This window comes from Limulus polyphemus, unplaced genomic scaffold (assembly GCF_000517525.1).
Source record: "Limulus polyphemus unplaced genomic scaffold, Limulus_polyphemus-2.1.2 Scaffold3, whole genome shotgun sequence".
Taxonomy (NCBI): domain Eukaryota; kingdom Metazoa; phylum Arthropoda; class Merostomata; order Xiphosura; family Limulidae; genus Limulus; species Limulus polyphemus.
This window is the reverse complement of record NW_013665613.1, coordinates 2,039,347-2,063,868: the sequence shown is the minus strand read 5'-3', so window position 1 is coordinate 2,063,868 and position 24,522 is coordinate 2,039,347. Positions and strand designations below refer to the sequence as shown.

General features: G+C 32.0%; 1 protein-coding gene across 1 annotated transcript; it reads right to left on the bottom strand.

The window, feature by feature from the left end:
* Nucleotides 1-4,967: 4,967 nt before the first annotated feature.
* On the bottom strand, nt 4,968-20,775 carry LOC106469538 (TATA-binding protein-associated factor 2N-like). The gene is made up of 3 exons (XM_013930073.1): nt 20,708-20,775; nt 13,104-13,179; nt 4,968-5,936 (listed from the first exon to the last, which is right to left on the bottom strand). Exons 1-3 carry the CDS (start codon nt 20,773-20,775, stop codon nt 4,968-4,970), a joined length of 1,113 nt encoding a protein of 370 aa, XP_013785527.1.
* Nucleotides 20,776-24,522: the final 3,747 nt, after the last annotated feature.

Below are 24,522 nucleotides of genomic sequence, written 5' to 3'. Positions count from 1 at the left end.
AAAACAAGAAAGGTAATAACTGCCTATCTAAAAATATAAAATCAAAATGAACCACTTAGTATTTGCAATAGAACATCATCTATAAGTAAAGATTGTAAGATTTTAATAAATAAAATTAATGTTTTTAATACGTAGCCAGTTTTGGCTTTCAGTAAGCTTGTCTATTTCTCAAACATCCAGTTAAGTATTTTGTAAAGATGACAGAAAAAATACGAAAGAGAAACAGCTGATGCCACTATAATATAATGAATGTTTCCAAAGCTGTAAGTCAATTAGAAACTTAAAAAAATGGCATTTCGCCTTTTTATAATATCATGTACACAGAATATAATATTTTCTTTAATAAAGAGAGAACTCACTTCTTAATGTTTGACAATTTTATTATTACTAAAGTGTAAAATCATGTTTGAATAAAATAATTAGGATATAGGAATGGGAGCAGCAAAAACTAAGGAAACAAGGTACGTGTGGGAAGGATAACATTACAACACTCGATAGTTTTTGACACAGTGCAACATCAAATTTGGTGTGACCATCGTTCCTTCCATACCTACTTAGTGGGCTTTTTGTAACTTAGTAATTGTTTAAACTAAATGAAAGGTTTATATAGCCAAATTTCTCTATTGTAAACCTTTTTCAGCAACCAAGTACAGACACATGTATGTAATCAAATTAGTGACCCTAACGAAATGCATGACATAATTAGGGAGTGTGTGGTGTCGGAAGTGACACAGGAAGCTACTATAGTTATACACTACTTATGGAAAACATTATAGGTATCTGACTTAAGGGGCAGACCAAAAGAATAGTATTAATTAAAACCGCTGTTTTTTGTATTTTTTTTAATTTGTTTCTTAAGTAAAACACAAATTAAGAATGGGCGGAACGATGGCCACTCCCATTTTGAAGTTGCAACATGTCAAAAACCTACAAATCTTGTAATGTTATTCCACCCATTCCTACCTTGTTTCCTTACTTTTGGTGCTCTCATTCCTACTTCTTAATTTGTTTATTATAAATTTTTTTACACATGTCTCATAGCTTTTTTTGTACTAACTCTCTAGAGTGAATGGGCTCTAAGCATATCCTTCTAGTAGCTTTTCTTTGAGTTATCTCTCAACATTTCCTGGCTTTTGCTGATATTTTTGCTATAGTTTTATTGCATCTAGCCAGGGTGGCAGCCTTTCCTTTGGCTGGATTAATGGCTAAGACTTGTTCCGCATATTCAGTATTGCTGTTTCTAGCGTATCTCTATTGTTGCAGTAATGCTCTCTTAGCTGGGACAGACTTTTTAAGGTTATCAACAAAAGATTTTAGTTAGAACCTTGATCTAGAGAATTTACACGGTTTTTTGTTTTTTATTTTATCTAGCTGATGCAACTGCAGGCTGATCACAAAGCACGTGCTCATAAACAATCTTGCATCCGCCCGTGATAAGAGAGCGGGTTGTTACTTAGCAACTCATAGAGTGTGCTCGTAATAATAAAATATGGCTGACAACTAGTACATTGTTAGCTCGCTAGTAATGTTGCAAAATGGTTATTGTTATTACTTGTTATTGCCGAGGTTATAATTAAAACAAACAAAATGCTTTTAACCAAGGTAGCGTCATTCAATAATGTGCATTTAGATTTGCATAAGGTGAAAGCAGGAGAGAGCTATGCCTTTCCAACAAACGTTAGTCAATCAGTCAGTCATATTGACAAATGTGTGGTTTGGGGAAATTTTTGTTTTTATTCTACCGACTTTTTCAAGTGCTTTGGTGGCTTGTTACTCTACAGTTGGTTTGTTCACTACTCAACAGTATGTGTGAAGTACTTATAAAGTTTTACTTACACGCTGTTTGCAGTGTGTTTGAGATTTTAATTTGTATTGAACATTTTGAACATCTGACCCATTTCTACTATAAGTAGTACCGTACTATTGATAGTGTTCATTTTTTATGTCATGACTAAATCTAGAACATTTCAATTACGTAAAAGTGGCTTAAAATAGCTAAAACTGTTGTCTTGTGGAATAGATGCGCAATGATGTTGAGTTCACGACGAAATTCGTAACAAATACAACATAATGGCATTATTTAGAAGGTTTAGTTATTCACGATTCCTTCCGTTTCGACTTCATTTTAATTTTTATTGTCAAAACATCTTGTTAAAAGGTCCATTCAGAAATAGGTTCCTTGGTCATTTCGTGTTCGACAAATGCCTTACAATACATTATACAGTGGATACGCGCGGTAGATTAAATCATGTAATATTACAGTTAGACTAAGCTACTTAAAAAGTGAAAAGAAAGGGAAAAAACAAACTTGTTTACAGAAAGTGGCAATGAATAAAACTACATTTGCAATGCGTAAAAATCAAGTTATTCCGATTATTTGAAATAAATGCTGGTGTTACTACTTTTGGAATAATCACTCATTAAAGAGTGAAACATTCTGCTTTCAGTTGTGTTTGTTTTTAATAATATAGAAGCTGAAGTACCGGTTCTTCGTCCGGGTTATGAGCTTAAAAAAAATGTGGAGGGTGGATGCTATGATAAAAAACGCACAAATCCTTACTTTGACACAATTTATTTATAACATAACACATTATTACAGTCTTCATTATTAGTTTACCAGTATTTTTGTATAAGCTTTAAGAATTCATTATGTATATACTTAAAACATAGTATACACTGTGTGATGGCCAGATGACTTTGTACAAAGAGTTAGCGGCTAAATTAGTGGCGATATAGGTGCTTTCTGTTACCCGCTTTCAACATCAACCCCTTTATGTCCTTTCACAGTGTTTCACATAATTAATTAATTGACGGTAACGGGCCAAAGTAGGATATAACTCAAGAAACGGCTCTTTATATCAGAACGCTAGAAACCGGGTTTAGATACCCGTGATAGGCATAGCACAGATCGCCCATTGTGTACCTTGTGCTTAACGTCAAACAAACAACAACAACAACTTTATATCAGCGTTATGGTGGTTGTTGTCATATCAACTTCAGTTTATGTATTATTGCAATAGTGGTGGCCATTTTTTTTTATTGTATTCCTCCAAAGAGAGTGCTAGCGCACTCTCTGAAATATATAAAATGTTTGTGTGTCCTTCCCCCCAAACTGTGTGAATGTTGTGTTATAGAAAATTTAATCTGAGTGTGTGTTTTTAGCAAAGCCACATCGAGTTATCTGCTCTTTTTTCCACTAAGGGGAATCGAGCCCCCGATTTTAGAGTTGTAAATCCGGGTGATGGAAAATTTAATTACGTTTTTTTTTGTTTGGTGTAAGAACGTGACAACATCCATGAATGTAGTTAATATTAATTTCCATCAAAGATAATAAATGCTCAATAACATCAAAACAGGGTTGTGAATCCTCATTAACATGACCTTTGTTCCAGACTATCATCATGCAAAGTTTGGTTGAGATTGGTCCAGCGACCTAGGAGTAGCTAGATAAGGGACAAACAGATAGACACGCAGATTTTTGTGTTATAAATATATATATATATATGTATATGGATGGTTAATTAGTGAACTAGAATTACCTCCGCCAAATAAAAAGAAAAATACCTGTTATACAGCAAGGTATTGCATATTGCATACAAGTGTGGAAAATTTGGAAGAATGAATGATTGAGTTGTGGAACTTAGAATGATTGAGTTGTGGAACCTGTTTTATCAAATTACGATAACATAACAAACAATACTAAAGCTTTATATATGTTAATTTAATTATATCTTCGATATGCAGCTCCAATGAAAACGTAGGAAATTTACCATCCTATATGATATTGATTTAATGACACGTAACTCATCTACCTTTTCTTTTAAACATCTTGTTATTCGTATAAATATTTTGTAAAACTAAATTATATTTAAATCGTCAAATTGGTAATTTCATTTCTGTTGAGATGATTATTGCGATAAACATCAAAAACAGCAATTTTCTTAACGTATTTATTGAAATGGGCTAATAAATATACACCTGTACAAACAAACAAGAATACAATCACATTTCTAGCGACAGCAAAGAATACCTAAACCAAACACAGTGAAAAATGTATACCCTTGATTTATATATTGCTATGTTATTTTTATAAAACTATATATTATTAAATATAAATACATTGAAAATATGTGTGTATTGTTTTATTGAACATACTTTGGAACATTAATCTTTTAATTTTAGAATATCAGGTGCTACTTACATTATTTCAAGTTGATGTTACTTCAAATTATTTAGAAATACTATTATTTGATAACCGCTAGCCAATTATTTCTAGTCTACCTAAACCAATTGTACAAAGAATGTTCGAAATAGTATGTGAAACCATTTATTAAAAAACGATCGTTGGTTAAAATTATCGAGTTATATCTAAGTTAACCAAGCAACATCTTCGTTTGATAGATATTTGAGGCTATTTAAACAAAAGTGAAAATGTAATAACAACGACGTTAGAATAATGTATACCTTCATCTCTAGAGTGTCAAAAAATATATATTTTCTTCAAAATCATCTTTAATGTATAGCTCCTACAAAAGACATTTACTAAATTTAATAGATACTTAAGATTCCATAATATACCAGAAATACACTATCAATCCTGTTTTATTTACTTTGTAATTAAAGTCATGCTAGGATAATCTGCAAAACCTTGGAAATCTTAAAGATAAATAATTAAATACCTGTATGACTAATAGCACCGTTTTATATTAAAAACCAACACCAAAAAAATGTCGTACTAAGGAATAAATTTGGTAAAATAAATTATATTTATAATTCATAAAGCAAGTGAAAATGACAAAAATTAGTAAATCTTAACAAAATATAAAGAGGCCTTTACTTAAAGATCTTATTATGCGGAAGTGTAAACGGGACACTTTTTCCCAAAGTTGTTTGTCATAGTCGTTAAACACGTTGGTGAACGTAAATAGGATTTGGCCACAAGAGTAGCCACAATCGTCTGTAGGTCATCAATATCCCCTGTAACCATTGTACCCGCCGTAAAATCCAGGACCAAGACCTCCAATGTGGCCGCCATGCCCCAGATGGCCGCCGAGAAAACCTCTATAAATGCCACCCTGACCGCCGTACCCTCCATAACCAATACCGTGTCCTCCTATACCGCCGTACCCTCCATAACCAATACCGTGTCCTCCTATACCGCCGTATCTTCCATAACCACCACCATGCCCTCCTATACCGCCATAGCTATTCTTGTTGTAACCACCTCCACCTCTTTTATAATCATGACCTCCATTGTAGTATTTTCTTCCATCATTATAGCCTTTACCGTAATAATCGTCGTATCCACCTTGACCACGCCTATGATAATCATCACCGTGTTTGTTTCCAACGTGGTAGTTATTATTTAGGTGGTTTTTGAAGTGTTTGCCAGTATTGTGATCATAGTAGTCTCGTTGATCTTTATATTTTCTTCCATAGTCCTTGTCTTCAACATCGTCGTAGTACGATTTGTCATCGTTGTACACTTCCTTGTGGAACACACTCTTGTGACCACGTTTTTTGTGGCCAGAGGACTTATAAAAATCATCTCCATATATATCTTCCCCCTTTCCATGACCTCTGTATTGATTGTCTCCGTATCTATTCCCATATTGCCCTCTATCGCTAAAATATCCTTGTTTATCTTTGCCATATTTGTCGTAATAGTGCCCCCCCTTACCATACTTGTGATTACCACCATAATCATCGTGACCTTTAATGTCTTTAACACCATGGTTATAGACGCCTCCATAATCCCCATGACCATGATCGGAACCGTGGCTTTTCTCATAACCTCCATAACCTGTCTCATCTGCCTTGTAGCCTCCGTGTCCACTTTCCTCTGCCTGTAAGTCAGCGCCAACTTCTTTCTCGATTTCCTTTGCCTCTTTTGTAGTGACAGAGGAAATCAGCAACACACCAAGTCCAACCTGTACCTGTAGAAAAAGACACAACTATACATAAGATATCCCCATACTCCTCATAGGTGTGTAACAGGACACCTATAGATGATCTCATGAATTAATTTGTTATTTAAGGTAGAATGAGAATAACACACTTTTTGACAAAGAATACTTTTGCTGGGTTTCATTCAAATGAAAATTTATGTATTCAAAACAGATATTGACTGTTTTATATTAAAGAATCATTAACAATTAAAAGAAGCTAAATATCTATTTCAAGTGAAAATACCAATTTATTTTAATGATATAGTGTATTCTGTACATTTTTACATGCTTTAGTGATTTACATTTATAAAAGTCTTTTGATAACAGAACACACTATTAGATATCACTAAATATGTAAAGTATAAATTACATACATGTTTGGAATGCCAGTTAGTCTAGGTTTGTGAATGTAGAACCTTCACAGCCATATCAGACTTGTAAAGATTTGTAAATTAAAATATTAATGGTTAATTTTTAAAAAATAATTTCAATGTTGAGTATCAGTCTGTAATATTTGAAGCACACAGAAATTAAAAATTTAAATTTAATATTCTCCTACAGGGTTATACTCACCCACAGTTGCATAGTGATGAATTGCAAATATTAATAATCAAACCTCAAAGAACACCTGTGTCTATATACATATGTATATAATATACATATGAATAGATATATCCTTTGGATTAGTTACTATAACTCGATTTGGGCACCAGAGACACAACCTCCCAGATTTCTCTCGCTTTGGTCAGGAACCTTCAACTGGTCTAATTCCAGGCCTGGTCTACCCTTAAATACATTTTCACTATCTACCCTCCGCCCGCAAGGTGAAAGGCAGACAAATTAAAAATGATACATCTGTGTCAGGCAGGTCTTAGCTCAAGGCAACCAAGTGGCATGCATTGAAAAAACAAAACAAAGAAAAACTTCCGTTTTCTAAAGAGAGAGAAGGAGAGCAGAATTTTCTAGTTTCTGTAATTACTCTGCTATGACCTGTAGAAGGCGTCAACAGTCTCAGGCTAACAGACTGAGGAGAATCGTTCAGACTAGTCACTCGACTGTAACAATGTAAAGTCTTTTTTTTTTTTTTTACTTCCACTTATCTTTCCAAGTTTTCCATTGTTGACTTTCCGGTCGCGCTAACTCTAAGCGCATTTTTGCTTACCTGTATCGTGAACTAATCAATAAAAGAGATAAAACGTTTGAAACCTACATTTCCTACTGATTTTCATGAGATCATAAGTTTTTCATATTGTTTCCAAGCTTGCAGAATTTGTTTTTCTAAACTGATTTGTTCTAGTAACAAAAAGGAATTTTAAATATATATTTATTTAAAAACACTGAACGTGTATTCATCCAAATAAACTTATATATATATGCATACGTGATCTTATAAGAATTTAGAATTTTGTTTAAGGCCAAACAATGCTCATTTCTATCTCGAATTTATCATACTAGGTAACTGACATCTAATCGTATTTCCAATCAACTCTTGATTTGACTGTTAAGAGTACATATTTATAAGTCAAAGTTTAAACCTCATGGCTGAGCATGAAGGAAAATCAGCCTGCAAATGATATACGACATACATGTATATAAATATAATAGTGCTGTCTGTTATCTGTTGTATGTTCATGTAATTACATCACAAGGTGTGGATGGACCTTCATCAAAATTGGTATGCAGTTTCATTTGATCCATGCGGGAGTACATACAAAGTTTCAGTTTTGAATTTAGCGTTTTGCGGTTTTTATGGGCGTATTAGCGTTTTCACCACTACTTCGCCCCCTGTAGATGGATCTTCACTAAATCTGATATTGATGTTCATTGGGTACATGCGGGAGTACATACAAAGTTTCAGTTTTGCATTTAGCGTTTTGCGGTTTTTATGGACGTATTAGCGTTTTCACCACTACTTCGCCTCCTGTAGATGGATCTTCACTAAATTTGATATTGATGTTCATTGGGTACATGCGGGAGTACATACAAAGTTTCAGTTTTGCATTTAGCGTTTTGCGGTTTTTATGGGCATTTTTGCGTTTTTTTACTACTACTTCGCCCCCTGTCGATGGATTTTCACTAAATTTGCCATGACGTTTTATTGGGTCCATGCGGAGATACATAGAATATTGCAGTTTCACATTTTGTGTTTTGAAGTATTTATGGGCGTTTTTGCGTTTTTTTACAATTACATATAAGGAAAGCAACGTTTCATGTTGTAAGATAACTTTTCATTAATCATGAATTTACGGGAATGGGTGTTCCAGCTAGCAATGAATAGTTTAGTAGATATATTTTAATGAGGTGTTTGTTATTGTAATATTTCACGATTAACTCTTTTTATAAATTAATTTAAAAACACTATTACTTATATAGTTTATTCGTTTACCAGAATTAAGTTTATTATTTCATTGCATCTTGTCGGTATAAACAGTACACAATGTTATTGTAATTAATTGCTTTAAGCATAGTTGAATAATCAATTAATATTAACTTCTGATCAACACAAGCTACCAAATTTGATAAAAAAACGGTAATGAGTATAGCTCAATATACAGTTCCTACGTCCTTATTTATAAATATTAGAATGCATTGTGTTATCATTTGGGTACCTTTGCTGTTGAATAATATTTTTGGTCATAAACCAAATAATATTTCACAAGGTTTTGCAAGTTAAAGAGATTTAAGTTGGTCCTAAATTTTTATAACAAGCAAAATAATTCATATAATAAAAACATAGTAATGACAAATGTCAAGTTAAAAATATTTTCTTACACATCTGTAGAGGCCAAACAAGGTTATATCTAGTAAAATTGTTGAGAATGGTGAGATATTTTAGAGCAATATAGTGAATTCAATATTTCGTGCAAACTGACATTTTGGTCTTTAGAAACTGTTTCATGCGGTTGTGTAAACAATAACAGTACGGAGCATAAATTAGAGCCGAATCAGTCATCACCACGCACTTTAAGCTCAGAACATGCTGAGTTTCATTTAGTAGAGGTATTTCATAGCTTCATAATGCTTAAAGACAAAACAGCCGTGTATAAAAAATTTAGGGTATACTTTCTGTAATATTTTGTGAAATATTAGCTGAAATAACTCCCTGAAGCTGAAGAGAAAAGTTTTTTTCAAGCTCTTGAAAATACTCAATGGGAATTGGATTCGTGTGTCTTGAAGTACTGCTCAGAGTTCCTATTTCGGCTACATCTGTTTTTCTCGATCAACACAATCCCAAACATACACAACAATATTGCAGTATGAGCTCTTTCGAGGCCACACTAACCATTTACGAGTTCCATATGCTTCGTCTCTGGAAAATGAAATGCCTCCCACTAAACAACGTCGAGAAGAAACAGTATTGTGAATGAGTTCTTGCTTATGTCGGGAAGAATCTATGACTCCATGAATAAGTATATATCATCATTTACAGTTGTGGGAATACAACTTTGTATTTGATTATACCTCTACCATGATTAACTGAAGGCTGCCTAAAATCTTCCTTTAATTTCCCACTGCTCATGCGACAAACGTACTGTTGCCTTTTGGTTCCAAAATTTAAAAAAATTGACACATCATGCCAAAGTACTTCTCCGTATACATGATGTTCATTCTTTTAGGTTTTTGCAGAATTAAGCCTCTTCTGTTTGTTGCCTATTGAGAATAAAGGTTTTATTGTTTCAATGCACCCTTTCAGCACTTCATGACACAACCTGCGTAGCACTTTGGAAAGGTTAAAATTAATGACAGTGGTTCCTTGAAGTTATCCAGCAAAGCATCTGCAGGTTTACATCTGATTCTGAGTGAAATAAGACTATGGTACTTTCCTCTAGGCAGCAATAATTTTTGAATCAGATATTCCTTGAGTAGATTTGCGCGAAATTTCAACAAACCATAAACTTGCCATCAGCGGTACTAGTTACATTGCACATATTGGTTATTTTTGGACTTCAGGTTTTAATAATATGTTTTTGAAGACATTTCTTGCTGACTGTATCCCTTTTTTAATAAAACTATTATGATCTGTCTTACATCATCAGAAATTGTGCGTCTTCGAGACATATTTTGTACTTTAAAGTAAAACAGTCATGCTAGAGCCAGAGACTGAAGAAAACTTTATCTAATTTTTACAAAAACAAATAATAAATATAAAAATAAATTCAAATGTTTTAATACTTTTACTATATACAGTTAATAAATGTGTAGAAAGCTATTTCATGTTAGATGTCAGCACAGTAGCTACAGCATTATCATATGTAAAGGCTATATGCCCCAGTTTTCAGAAAAAAAAATACTATTGTCAGTTCTCATAATCTTAAGTCTAATTTTTTAGAATTCATTTAAACAAAACACGTGAATTGAAGGCATTTAAATGAATAAAGGATGTAGATGAACATTATTACATAATTTATCTTGAACTCTTATTGCAAGGAGTCTGAATGATAGTCTCATGTTTATACCCAGTAGTGTAAATCTTATAATTTGGATAATGATGTGTTTCTTTGAGGTCTAAACTTTTGTCTCCAAGTGCACAGGTTATGCTTAACATAAAAGTTAATTTTTATGTTGAATCATTCATATAAGAAATACTGGTCTTTCTTCAAATTTCCTATTATTTTTGTGTCTGACATGGAGATTAAGAGCTTATTCTTCTTTTTGAATTACTTGATTGGAACTTATCATTAAGTAACACAAATATCAATATTTCAGACTGTGAGTTTCGTTTGAATATACTTGATTTGGTACTTTGTGAATTTACTAAAAATAATAGTAACTTACTTAGGTAAAAACAACATATGAAAGAAACATGTTGCATGAATGAGTCTTCGAAGGAAGAAACGCTATCCCCTGATGGCTCAGTGGTAAGCTTGGGGGTTTAAAATGCTAACAATTGCGGTGACAAAGCGCAAATATTCCATTGTGCAACATTTTTGCTAAAACACAAACAACTCACCTTTAACTCAGTGACACAGATAAAAAAAGTAATTTTAGTATATAACCCGATGTCTCAAATCATTATTACATGGAATTTCTTACTTAAGTTTTTACTTACCTAAAGAATAAAATACAGACAAGCGTGTACTTTTAACGATGATAAGTAATGTATACATTTTTATTTTCCTTAAAAACGTAAACGGTTTTAAACGATGTTTTAACCATATACTTTGATTGATTTTTGATTTATCAATTTTTACTTAAGCAGCTATTACCATAGTCCTGTGTGATTGAAATTGTATCTGGAACTTCTTATGATGAACATGAATAAGTTGACTTAAGGACTTTGGTATCAGGTGTGATTGTGATTATGACCTACTTTGCTATATTTTTCCAATCATATTTTAGGTATTTCATTAACATAATTATAAATACACAGTACATCGTAACGTTGAGAATATATTGAATATATTTTGTTGACAGCTGTAGCTAATAAATTCAGTCCCAACGTGAATGACTCAGTCTTCAAGCATGGAAACACTCATTAATCACGACTAAACCCAAAACTGTAACTTTAAAGATCTTTAATTGAGGATAAGAGTCAACGGTATTCAAGCTCTTTTCATGAAACGCACACACGTCCCACACCCATTATTCTTTCACACTACCAGTTCAAATTGATTGGCCTCTTAGGTGTTTTCAAGACTATTTTAATTTATTCTAACCATGACCAATAGGAAATATGACGAATGTGCACGGTGAATACTCTTAAGTGTTTAGTTGAAAACTTTAGTACGTGAATAATCAAGAATTTCAGAAGATTGGTTTTAAGTGTTTTTTTTAAATTTACGAATGCTTAAATTTATTCTATTCAAATTAAATTTTTATAGTGACGTGTTATATATCCGCCATAAACAACTCACTAAATATATACTTAAAATATTTCGTGAGTCCCCAAAGTTGCATACAATTATGAACATAACATATATTACTGAAAATATAAGCACAACTTGCAGGTAAGTGGAATATATTGTTCGATTTACAAAAGATACGAATTTCACATTTATCATGGATAAAATTGAAGGAAACTTGTATAAGCATTTAAAATATAATAAAATTATCAACGATCAACGTTATATAATACATAATTAAAATTGTATTTAAAAACCGATCAACGGTCGTAAAAAAGGCATTCTACATGTTTCAACGTCGTACACGTCATCCTTAGGAGTGTGAAAAAGAAATGCTGTGCAAGATATAAATACAAAAAAGCCATGCTCATGTGAATACTAGTTTACATACATAAAAAATATCACGCCATCTACTTACTCTCTGATTTTCTAACCTTTCATTCTTATTTAAGATATATATATATATATATACTGTGCTTCATTATTGCTATGGTTTCTATAATATTTCCAACCGTTAGATTATTCGGTTGAGCCAATATAACAGTTTTTTTTCACTGTATAGCATGACCAGTATAATTTACATGTTCAGCTAATTCAGAGTTTTCACTTTTGTTTTTAACATTTCTCTTATGTTCATTTACTCTAAATTTTAAATTTCATCTAGTTTGACCAACATTAGCACCAAATTCACATTCAATTTCATAAATACTTGCTCCCTAGTGGCACAGCGGTTTGTCTGCGGACTTACAACTCTAGAAACCGGGTTTTCAATACTCGTGGTGGGCAGAACACAGATAACCTTTTTCGCACCTTTGTGTTTAACTACTAACAAACAAGAATAAATACCCGTTTTCTCCGAGAATGAGATTTTTGTTTTGTTTTTAAAATTTACGAAAAATTGGATATGACAAACCTGAAACATATGGAAAAAACAACAGTTCTTATTTATCTGTTTTGTGAAATGTCAATTGTTGTTTTTTTTTATTTTCTCACAGCTGTATCAACAATATGAGGTGAGAAACCTCTATCTAATGCTACATATTTGATAAATAACAGTTCATTTTTTAATTATTCTGGATCATAACATAGCTATAAAGACCTGTAAACATTAGAGTAAAAAGCTGACATTTTTTGCGACACTCTTTGACATAACTTATGGTGTGGCGGCATGATAACACTATATAACTGATTTTTGTTTTTCTTAACTAATACGTCGAAAAAAGGTAAACTCTTATTTTCGTCAACTTCATCAGTTCTAGACTATTCAAATAATTAACAAAACTAGCAAGTTTTCTTTATCATGTCACCACACCACTAAATCATCATCAACATACCTAACCCATATTTCTGGTTTAAGTTTAGCATTCTGTAAAGCATCAGTTTCAAACCTGTAAATGAAAAAAATCACACAACAAGAGAAATAATGGAGAACCTATAGCTAGGCTTTCAGTTTGTTATTTTATTTAGAATTAATTCGAAATAATGTTTCTTTGGAAAACAGTTCAGCAAGTGAGAAGTCATATAACTTGTTGAAACTGCAGTTCTTAGCTAATCCGGGCACAGGAAGTTTTAATCAATATAAACAAATAAGTTTTATATGAAATTCACTTCAGTGTTAAATATTTACTCTGTGGCATCAATGCATTTCAAATATTAACCAAACATATTATTACTCATTGCCGTATTGAGAATATTGTTTGAAAAAGTGGATGATTTTTTGTTTGTTTGTAATTAAGTACAAAACTATACAAAGGGCTATCTGTGCTCTTCCCACTACGCGTATCGAAATTCGGTTTTTAGTGTTATAAGTCCGCAGACATACCGCTGTGCCACTGGGGGACGAAAAAGAAAGAGCATGTATCTTGATAGGATTCGAGCTCACGATTACGCAAACTGCAAGTCGAATGCCCTAATCACCAGGCCGTAGAATTTAAATAAATTGTCCAAGAAGCGCTGAATTAACGTTAAAAATTGTGTGAAAAAAAACTCAAAAAACTCAAACTTTTATTTACATTTAAGACTAACTGAAGCAATATCAAGATGAAATTTTCTAACTGACATTTGTGATCATTAACTAAATTGTTAAAATACTTTCACAGATAGGTTTTAAGGGTCTCACATAAATGTATATGATAAAACGTGCGTTCAACACAAACTTATGTTGATATTTGAATGACAGAAATAACATCATCTAATATTAGTAATCTTATTTTTGTTGCAATTGTTTTTTACCTGTTTAATGTAATTACAGATTCGATGGTTAATCTCGCTTATGAAATTATTGTTAATCAATACAATTAGAATACACCAACTCAATACTATTATGTTGTTGTTTTTTAAATACTGTTTCGCTGCTTTTTCTATTAAAATAAATAAGAAAGATTAGTTAAAATAGTGAAGAGACTTGATTAGCAATGACACATTTATATGACAGCTACAAATGTGTATCTGCTATTGCTTTCGTAGCTGATATTTGTGTTAGAGAGTTTATTGAGTAATACAAATAGTAGAAATGAGAGTTAGAGATCTGACTATGATTTAACTAAATTAAACACTAGAGAATTTGGATTACAAAAATGAGTCTAATATTTAATGTGGATAGTTGTTCTTTTGTTAGCGCAAAGCTACACAGTGAGCGTGGCATTGAACCTCACATTTTAGCGTTATAAGTCTGTAAACTTACCGCTGATCCACCGAAGAACGGAGAGATATAATAATATTACGTTACTGAGAATAACAAAAAATTATTTAATTTTTAGTTGTAATATTATATCAACAAAGAATAAATACTAAATAAAACTACTAAATTCTTCAGCTTCTGATGACACTCACAATACGTTTATCTGCTTATAAAATAACACCTTGCTGCATCCATCTTTCGTTACAAATATGTAACTGGGAAACAACTGCGAAAGAAAGAAATAATATTACAGTTTATACCAATATCTATCAAGATAATGACTTGATAATTTCAATGATAAATATATTGCATGGATTTGCCCTTTAACCGAAACATTACTTTTTAATTAATGGAATCTCAAGGCATTTGAAAACTCTTTCAGCAGAGACTGATAACAAACAAACAAATAAATATGTACATGTTTCAAGATTAATATTGGAATTAATATTAACTAAAATATAGGAAATATCTTGATAAAACAATGTGAATGTATATATTTTGTTAGCGCTTTAATAATTTGAAACACTCTTAATTAAACAATCAATTTTTAAATTTATCGATATTTTTTCAAGAATAATGTGTGAAGAATATCCCTCTGCTTTTTGTTTTTAGAAATTGTTTGTATAAATAATTTATATTGATGATAATAATTACCAGATATAATGATTATTTTGTCTAACAAATCAACAACTGAGATACAGTTACGGATCAAAGGGTAAAACAGGAATAAATCAGATAAAAACATATTTTCAAGGAACGAAGTCCTTCCAAGCTTTTGGTTCTTTAGATAATGACCTCGGTGGCTCAGTGGTTAGTCTTAGGACAAAAAACGTTAAAAGTTATGTTTCGATACTCCCAGTCCTTCAAAAGAAACAAACAAACTTTAGACAATATATTTATTTAGTAAAAAAGTGAACATTCTAAGAGCAACAAAATATATATATTCTATATACTTTTCTTTACTTATCCTTACATAATGTTTTTTTATGTAATAAAATAATCTACAATCTAAAAAATATATATTTTGACTTGTAACGTTAGAAAGGACGAAACTTGTCAGCAACATCAACTTATATTTGAAATGAAGAAGATTTAATAAGTTTGATAAAAGTAATCGTTAGCTTAATGTGATCTTTTGTTTTAAAAATAAAGACAAATTTTCAACGAACTGCGACATACGTAAATACATATATAAGAAGTAATTCACTTAGCAAATTTGCCCATATTACATATAAGGAAATAAATATTTATTTAGCTATATTTATGGGTAAAATTATCAAGAGTGTTACTGATATAATTTGAAAATTATAATCTCATCAGCTGAGTCAGGCATAACAAATAATGACTGAGTCAATCATTAACTAGATATTAGTATCTAATTTAGCCCACTATCGTGTAGAATATATAGGTGTTTTTTCAATCATACCTGTCAAGTATTTTAGAGATAATAAAATGTATTACTCATAAATATTTTGGCACTAAAGCCCCACTTTGTTTTTCCATTTTAGTGTAAATCGTGTTAAGATTATGTTAACAAGTTTATTTCATAAAACATACATTTGGTACTTTTTTAGCCACTTTACCATTCTTCATAGTACATAAAATCTTCCTCTTCATTTGATATTTCTGATAAAAGAAAAAAATAAATAACATAAATACTAAATATAAATTGTTTTACCAACATAATAGTAAAAATTCGTTACGTTTAAAATCACAAGGTCAATTTTATTTTATGAAAACATCTTTCATTATATATTAACATTTCGTGTCAGATACCTCTTCCTGAAATAAAAACTGAATTATTTACTTAACTATAGAATTAAAGTTTAAGAAGATTGTTATGTATTTTATTTGTAATAAGAAAATAACGATTAATAGGATATTTTATGCAGAATATACACGGACTTTTCTCTACGTTAAAATACTTTTCTTTTATTTGCAATCTTTCGGCCCTCTTACCGGAGCCGGCAACAATGTACCCGATGAAGGCTCCGGTAACAGGGCCGAAAGCTCGCAAATAAAGGAAAAGTATTTTATCGTAGAGAAAACTTAATGTATAATTCTACATAATAATTTGATTGTGCTCTGCCCACCACGAGCATCGAAACGCTGATCTAGCGTTGTAAGTCTGCAGACATACCGCTGTTCTACTGGGGGGTCTTGTTTTTTAAAACTCATAACGCAAATAAACCTATTATGCTTAACTTCAAATGAACAAATAATTAAAAAACAAGGATTTTTGTATTACTGTATTCTATAATGGTAAACGCATAGACCAAAGGCTCATATTTTTATACTAATATTTAAAGAAATGGTATTACAAAAGTGGTATTTCAAATTATATGTTTAATTTCTGTGTATAAAAAAATAGAACTTCCTATTCATAACCATCGTAATTACGTACAAGAGGCTGTTAAATATAAACAGTAAACAAAGCAAACTATGTAAGGAATAAAGAGCAATAATTCTCATAATAATTTGTCCTTTTCTCATATTTTGTGAACCAAATCCATACAGAAATATGCTCCTCATGTTTTGGTTTTTCCTTAAGAAAGTACACTTTGTGATGTTCCACTGTAGGGCATTCTAATACATTCAAGTTTTAAGAAACTTTAGATTGCCCATTTTGTGAAATGAGCAAGAAATCATTGTTTGAAATACACAAAGATCACTGGATTTTAGGTAGGTCACATTTAAACACGTAGACTTTGAAGTTATATAATAGAATCCTAATAAATTGGGCATTGCTGTTTCGGTATCTATATCTTATTAATTAATATTTTTGTTTTTTAAATTAGTGCAGTAATATATGTATTATAATGAACTGTTCATTTGATTTAGAAATAGCTATTTAGATAAATTAGGCTGATAGACACTGTGAACTTTTTATCAGACTTAAACTATTATTCTGTGTCCGTCAACCACTGTGCCGATTGTCACAAAATATGGCACTTATCATAAGGCCCCCTTGGCAGTGACATGGGGGAGGGGGGTTAGATCTAATCCTCCTACGCGGTCCCCTCCAGAGCTCTAAAGTCTTCCCGTGTGTTGAAAAGGTACGTCAGCTAGTATATAACATTTAAATCAGACAAAATATGAATACATTTTTTTTATAAGATGTTGTTTTTGTTAAGCACATAGCTATACAATGAGCTATCTGTGTTCTGCCCACCACGAGTATCGTAACCCAGTTTCTAGCGCTGTAAGTCCATATGCAGATCGCTGTGCCACTGGGGAGTTGTTTTATGGAAACTGTTTAAGAGGTTAACACAGTAGCCTAATGTAACACGACTGTCCTGCCAGTCAGAAACATAGCAATTTCTTTTTTCTTATCATCAAATAGAATTTATAATTAACTCATTTAATTTTACCCCATCAATTTTCCTATTCTAATGTTACTTAAATTATATAAGTCATTCGAAGACACTTCAGAAATATGAGTTATTTAAATTGAAAACATAACAGAAACAGTTTTAAAATATATCAGACGTTTCTAGATTTGTAATGAATATTTTCTTACTTATGAAAGTTACAAAAAATTTAAGTTATGTTTATATTAGTTTTACGTTTTTCGCTATAACTAGTTTTGAGTAACGATTACATTTATATATTTTATTTATACAGAGTAATACTAGACAAGGCGTTTTACTGACGAAATAAATACTTTATTATTGTTTTAAAATTGGCAGTAATCCATATGAGCCCTCTAACTAAGATGAAGTCAATGATGCACTATTTATTCTAAATTAGTGATTTCCAACTGTGGGGGGCGCTCCCTGGGGTTTGTGGCTTGTACTGTTTCTGAAGAGGCTCGGATTTTTGGCGGGAAAGCCGACAAATAACGACGGAAGAAACAAAGGAGTTGGAGTCGACGATGACCTAACAAAACTTTCACTTTGCTCTCAAAGCTTTTTGTTGTTGTTGTTGTTGCTTTCTTATTTACTCAATCCTGACAAACATTTTTTCATTTAACAAATTATTAAAAACAATTAAAGAAAATGTTGGTTTTGCTGTTATCACTTGCGACAATTATTTTAATGTGAAGGTGGGGCGCAATAGAAGCTTTGCTGGGTTAGCGGACGCCGCTACATTAAAAAACACTGCTCTTAATAATTCACTAACCTTAGATATACCGTAGTTCATGCTCACATGATGATATCTTTAAATATACATGACATTTTTTTTATTTTCTATACGAATATACTATATCATCGTTCGTAGAAAATATTTTGAATCAGTAGTGCAGAGATTATTTGGTTATTGATTTGTCTTGCTTTTAAAGAATACCTTGTTAATCTCTATAGGATAAATTTCATTCATAAGCCATAAATAGTGCTTATGGAAATAATAACAAACAAACAACTTTTCATTTATTTATGATTGTCTAACAATCTCGTTACATTTTGGAAATGATGTAAAATAAGTTATACCACTATGAAAATAATTCTCTGATGAGGAGAAAGTATTTATGTTCTAAGGCAGAATATACGTTGTGAATTTAAATATATGATGCAGTTCCTTTTATGTTTTAACGTTTTATGAAACAATATCTTTATTTTCAAAAGTTTACAAGAATCAAATAACAAGTGGCAAATTGGTGCTGGTTTCACTTGTAATGGTTGCAATATCTCAGTCTTGTATGAGGTAATACTCATTCAGTACTGCCAACTTGGTGCTATTTTCACTTGTAATGGTTGCAATATCTGTTTTGTATGAGGTAATACTCATTCAGTACTGCCAAAGAGTTTGCAGAGAACTTACTGTTCATCCATTTTTTTGAAATCTAAACTTGCGTGTTATTAGGGACTAGTGGCTTTATAAGCTAAAGTGCTTCTGAATTAAAGCTTTCATAACGTATTTAGTTAAATATGAAATCTGTTCCAAGTAAGCGCATCAATTAACTCGGTTGTTATTATTCATTGGAGGTCGTTAAACGTCAAATATTTCTTTCTTGATAAACAACTGTTGGGTCTGATCCTCAGATATTTAAAACTAGTATCTTAAGATATTACATTTTTATGTGAAAGTAAAATCGCGTTACATTACTATATTGCACTGGCTTAAGTATATAATGCCCGAGACCTAAATACTTAGCGTTAATTTCCTTGTTTTGGTTTAACGACCGAAAGTATCTGGATGGGTGCGGCTGCTAAGACGAATTGTAAGAAAAGAAAGAGATAGAGATAAATAAATAAATAAAGATAAAACTTAAAGCCCAATTTAACAAATTCTTGAGCTGAATAACCAGTATTAATCGTCAGCAGGCCCCCCCCTCACACACACACACACACACACACTTGCTTTGCCTCCATTGGTTTCAATATCGATCTAAATATGTAAACGTCTATTTTTTTTTTAGTAGTTGAAAAGTACGTATTCAAGTTTCTCTCTTTCATTATACCCTACCTTACACTGCTGGTTAATCACCTTTTGTAATGTTTCGTGTTTCTCCAATTATACTTTCCGTATTGTTTGTCACGGTTGCCTTCGACTTTATGTTTAGAACCTCTACAGCTCAGCCATGCTAATGGAAACGCTTAGATTGTTTTGGTTTGTTTCTCGATGATTATAGAGCAAATGAAAAGAATTCTAGCATTCACTAGAGTAGGCGAAGTTCCGTTGTGATAGAAACTCATTTGACCATAAATACGAATGCAGTGCATATCAGTACAAGTAAACTGAAACGTAACTAGGGAGTAGTGGAGAAAGAATATAAAACGAACAAATGAACATAGTAATCGAAGGCGACCTTGCGTTTATAATTCTGATAATCTAGAATATTGTTTGAATAGCACTACCAAAACAACGAGTAAACATATTATTGATTAGTAAACCCTACAACTCAGTGAGATCAATGTTAAATCTGCGTTATTATGCAATAAGGTCGGTGTAACTATGCTAATAAAATTATCTTTTTTTTTATTTTGAAAACAGAAGAAAAAATGTTATGCTTCAACTAGTGTCCGTAAAAGCGTAAAATAGGTATCAGAGTTGGGAACATTTCTGTCCCTACCTAAAAGCTCAATTTTGACAATATTTGGATATTGTATACCTAAAGACATATATAAGTGAAAGTCCCGGTAAGTTTTGTCGCAAATAAAATGTCTAACCTACGGATTTCTGGTAGGAAATAGTTTGTTTGTGTTTAAAAGCAAATCAGCTCAATGGGATATCTGCACTATGCCCACTACAGGTATCGAAATCCAACTTTTAGCGTTATAGGCCATCAAACTAACCACCGAGGCACTGAGAAATGTTTCTTCAATCTGGCTTGTGCCTTGACAACAGAACCAGTCAGCTCCATATTGACAACAAGTTTCATTTGTTTCTTCAGTGCTAGTCTCCAGTCTACATATTATTGTTGACTATCTGTAAATACACAAAACACACATCTACAAAAACTTGCTCGGGATTCACATTTCTATGTATATATATCCAAATATCGCCCAAATCGGATAATATTTCGGCTGGAACGTAATTCTGCCCCACAGTGTATAATGAATGAGTTACTCTTATAGATATTTATAACTGCATATTTAATTGGATTACTTCAGTTAATACCTATGAGGCTATAAAAAAATAATAATAATAAAGAACACGAATAATGTACATTTAGAGAAAAAGCTGACGTTTTAATTAAATGTTAAAAATGAATTTTCTAATGATGCGGAACATAAGTTTAGGAAGTTAGAAAAAAAAAGTGGTCAACAGCGCATGAGTAGTGACATTCTCTATGTATTATAAAACTTAGGGAGAAAAATTATGATTCGTAGTTTTTCAGATTTAGAAGATTTGACGAACAAGTACAAATTTAGCGTAAGTATTACTACTTATAAATTTATCGTAATTTAAAAATTGCATTATAATTGGAAAACCAACGTTAGGATGTTCTATAGGAAAAGTTAAAGGCACTGTTTGTGATATATGGAAAATAATGTAGTGTTAAAATCTGAACTTTAGTTTTAAAGACTTGTTATTATGTTCCCTTTTTTGTGACAACTGTTCATAAATAGTATTCACTCATTTCTTAACTAGACAAATGTTCATGTAATCTTAACTGGTCTAAAAAATCAAACAACTTATCTGTTAAAAATCATTACAATAGAACATACTATTTATTGAATAACTTTTACAGAGTGTAAGCTTAAGAGGTCAGTTGTCGTTCGCAATTTTTCTTTGAATTACAGAGACCCATTGTTTGTTTATTCAATAACTAGTTGGAGTACCCGTCCCATGGACGGAAGTTATGTAAATTCAGTTGCTCCCTCTTACATGTAATTGAAAAAAAAACGCCCATAAAAAGTGCAAAACACAAAATTTGAAAACGCAAATATGTATGTATATCCGCATGGACCAAATGAACTTCCATACCAAACTTGGTGAAGTTTCATCAACAGGCTGCGAAGTAGTGGTATGAAATTCAAAAATGCAAAAAACGCCCATAAAAACCGCAAAATGCAAAACTGAAAATTCGTATGCACCTCCGCCTGGACCGAATGAACACCCATACCAATTTTGGTGAAGATTCATCCACACCCTGCGAAGTAGTTATATGGACATACAACAGACAGTACTATTACATTTGTATAGATACAACTGCTGGTACGTTATCTATAAAGTCAATAATTGCAGCAAATAAACTAGGTTGTTTATACTCAAGCAAAATATTACGTCGAAAAACCTTGACACTATTTTTCTCTACAACTTGACTCATACAGATAGGCGTGGCTATCACAAGTATAGATAATCAGACAACAAAATTATTATTATTATAGTAACTTATCAAACCTAGAAGTATTTAAAAGGAGTTAAACGCTTAGTGAAGAAACCCATAGATATATCAAACCCATACACTTCCTAACAAATCCCTTTGTGCTTTTTTTGTAAGAGCTTATTTCTCTTTATATTTTTTAATCGTTCTTTTAAGGTATTTTTTTATCTAAATACTTTTGGGAACGTTTTCATCTACACCATACGTATTTGCTGAAAAGAAAAGACAAATTTTGTCACGAAACAAAACCTCCTTCGTTGACTCACAAATCTTTCATTAAAAAAATTAAAAACCTCTTTTACTTGAAATGTAATAACTTAACCGTTACATATTCTGGTGTTTTTTAATTCGTTATTAAACATTCACGGTCTTTAACCTTGACAAGACAAACATTAGTAGTTCTAAAACAACAGAGACGATAAATTCTTGTGACTGTTCAAGTTTATATTAAACACAATGTCTTTCTTGAATGTATGAAATTTGTTTATAAAAATATTTTCCGTTACTTTTATATTCGAGGAAAATATTGAAAGAACTTTATGATGAAAATACATTTCGAAAAATTCGAATATCAAAACAAAGTACAAACTTATTTTTTTTGTTTTGTTTCGACATTTTGTTTGAATTATCCAGTTGAAAATTAAAAAGAATACTGTCGCTTTTTGTCATAATATGAAGTTTTAACTTTTATATAATTAATCTTTCAATGCCCTGCTTAGGTTCTAAACATGCATGTTGCACGTAGCGTCACAGCACACACACAGGCATTAAAAATAAAATAAAACTCACTTTATGGCAACGGTCTGTATATAACGATGCATCATTGAAGACGTACGCCACGGAGCCACGAGCGACATATTTAGAACTTAAGTTTCACAATTAAGTTCCCAGCAATTCAATATTGCAATTCCGCTACGGATTCCTTGGCTTATGAAAAGCTATTGTTGTGATTAAGGCTTTTTATGATATCTCAACACACTGAATTTAAATTTTAATATATTAGTATTTGACACACAAACGGACGGTTAAAGTTGAAATCAAAACCTGAATAGGCTTGGTTGTGAAAGTTTTTACGTAAGAAGATTGTTTGTTGGATTTCACGCAAAGCTACTCGAGGGCTATCTGTGCTAGCCGTCCCTAATTTAGAAGTGATAGATTAGAGGAAAGGGACCTAGTAAACACTACCCATTGCCAAATCTTGGGCTACTCTAATAGAATAACGGGACTTACTGTCACATTAGGATGCCCCACACCTGAAAGGGTGAGCATGTTCGATGATAGATTTCGAACCCATCACCTGTGGAAAGCGAGTGGAGCGCCGTAACTACAAGGAATTTCTTTGTATCTCTGCCTGTAGATCTAGAATATATTTCAACCTATATTTTGAATCTTTTTTAAAATGGCAAATTTAATATACAGTTCTGATGGCTTTTCACGAGTTCTAAGTTGAATCTTTGTTCATTCAAATATACTATAACTGTTTTGCCAACAGTTTACCGTTATCAGTTTGTCCCCAGTGGATCAGCGGTAAGTCTGCAGGCTTACGATGTTAAAATATGGGTTTCGATACACGTGGTGGGCAGAGCACAGATATCCCACTGTGTAGCTTTGAAATGAAACCGCTATCAGTTATAAATGCATCTGTAATTTTATGAGTATGTTTATACTTTTTGTCACTACAACCAAGAAAGGAAATATATTGTTGAAAGGGGAAGTATTCGTACACCTCATTAGCTAGTTATAGATGATGTGCTACTCCTCTCCCGAGACAATGTTTTCGTATTACACCCGTATGTGTGTGTGTGAACAGTATAACTCGAAAGGTATTCATCTGATTTTGACACAAGATGTGACACAAAGGTGTCGTACAAGGACCAGTTGTTTATCTTTTGGTGAATATAATTCAAAGGTTAACCAGTTTCGTTATAATGGTAACAAGTTGAACAAATTGAAATAAGATGATCTTGGCACATAGATCTAAATTTCTAATTGTGAGGAATTGTTCAGTGTATGTTCTAAGTTGGCTACTGCAAGACACGAAAACTTTGCTATGGGTTTGCACTCTCTCACTGCCTTTTTAGTTCTGTTTTTGTTAGCCTACAAACCAAAGGAAACGATAAATGAGTTCTTTGTACGTGTTAATGATTTTACGATTTTACTTAAAAATTGGAGCTCAAAAACTAAAGCAACCTTTTGCTTATAACGGCCGTTTTATGTATGAGGTGTTATCTGTGTATGTATGTATATACTAGAATTGTCCGTCTCTCTCTGCTGTTTCCA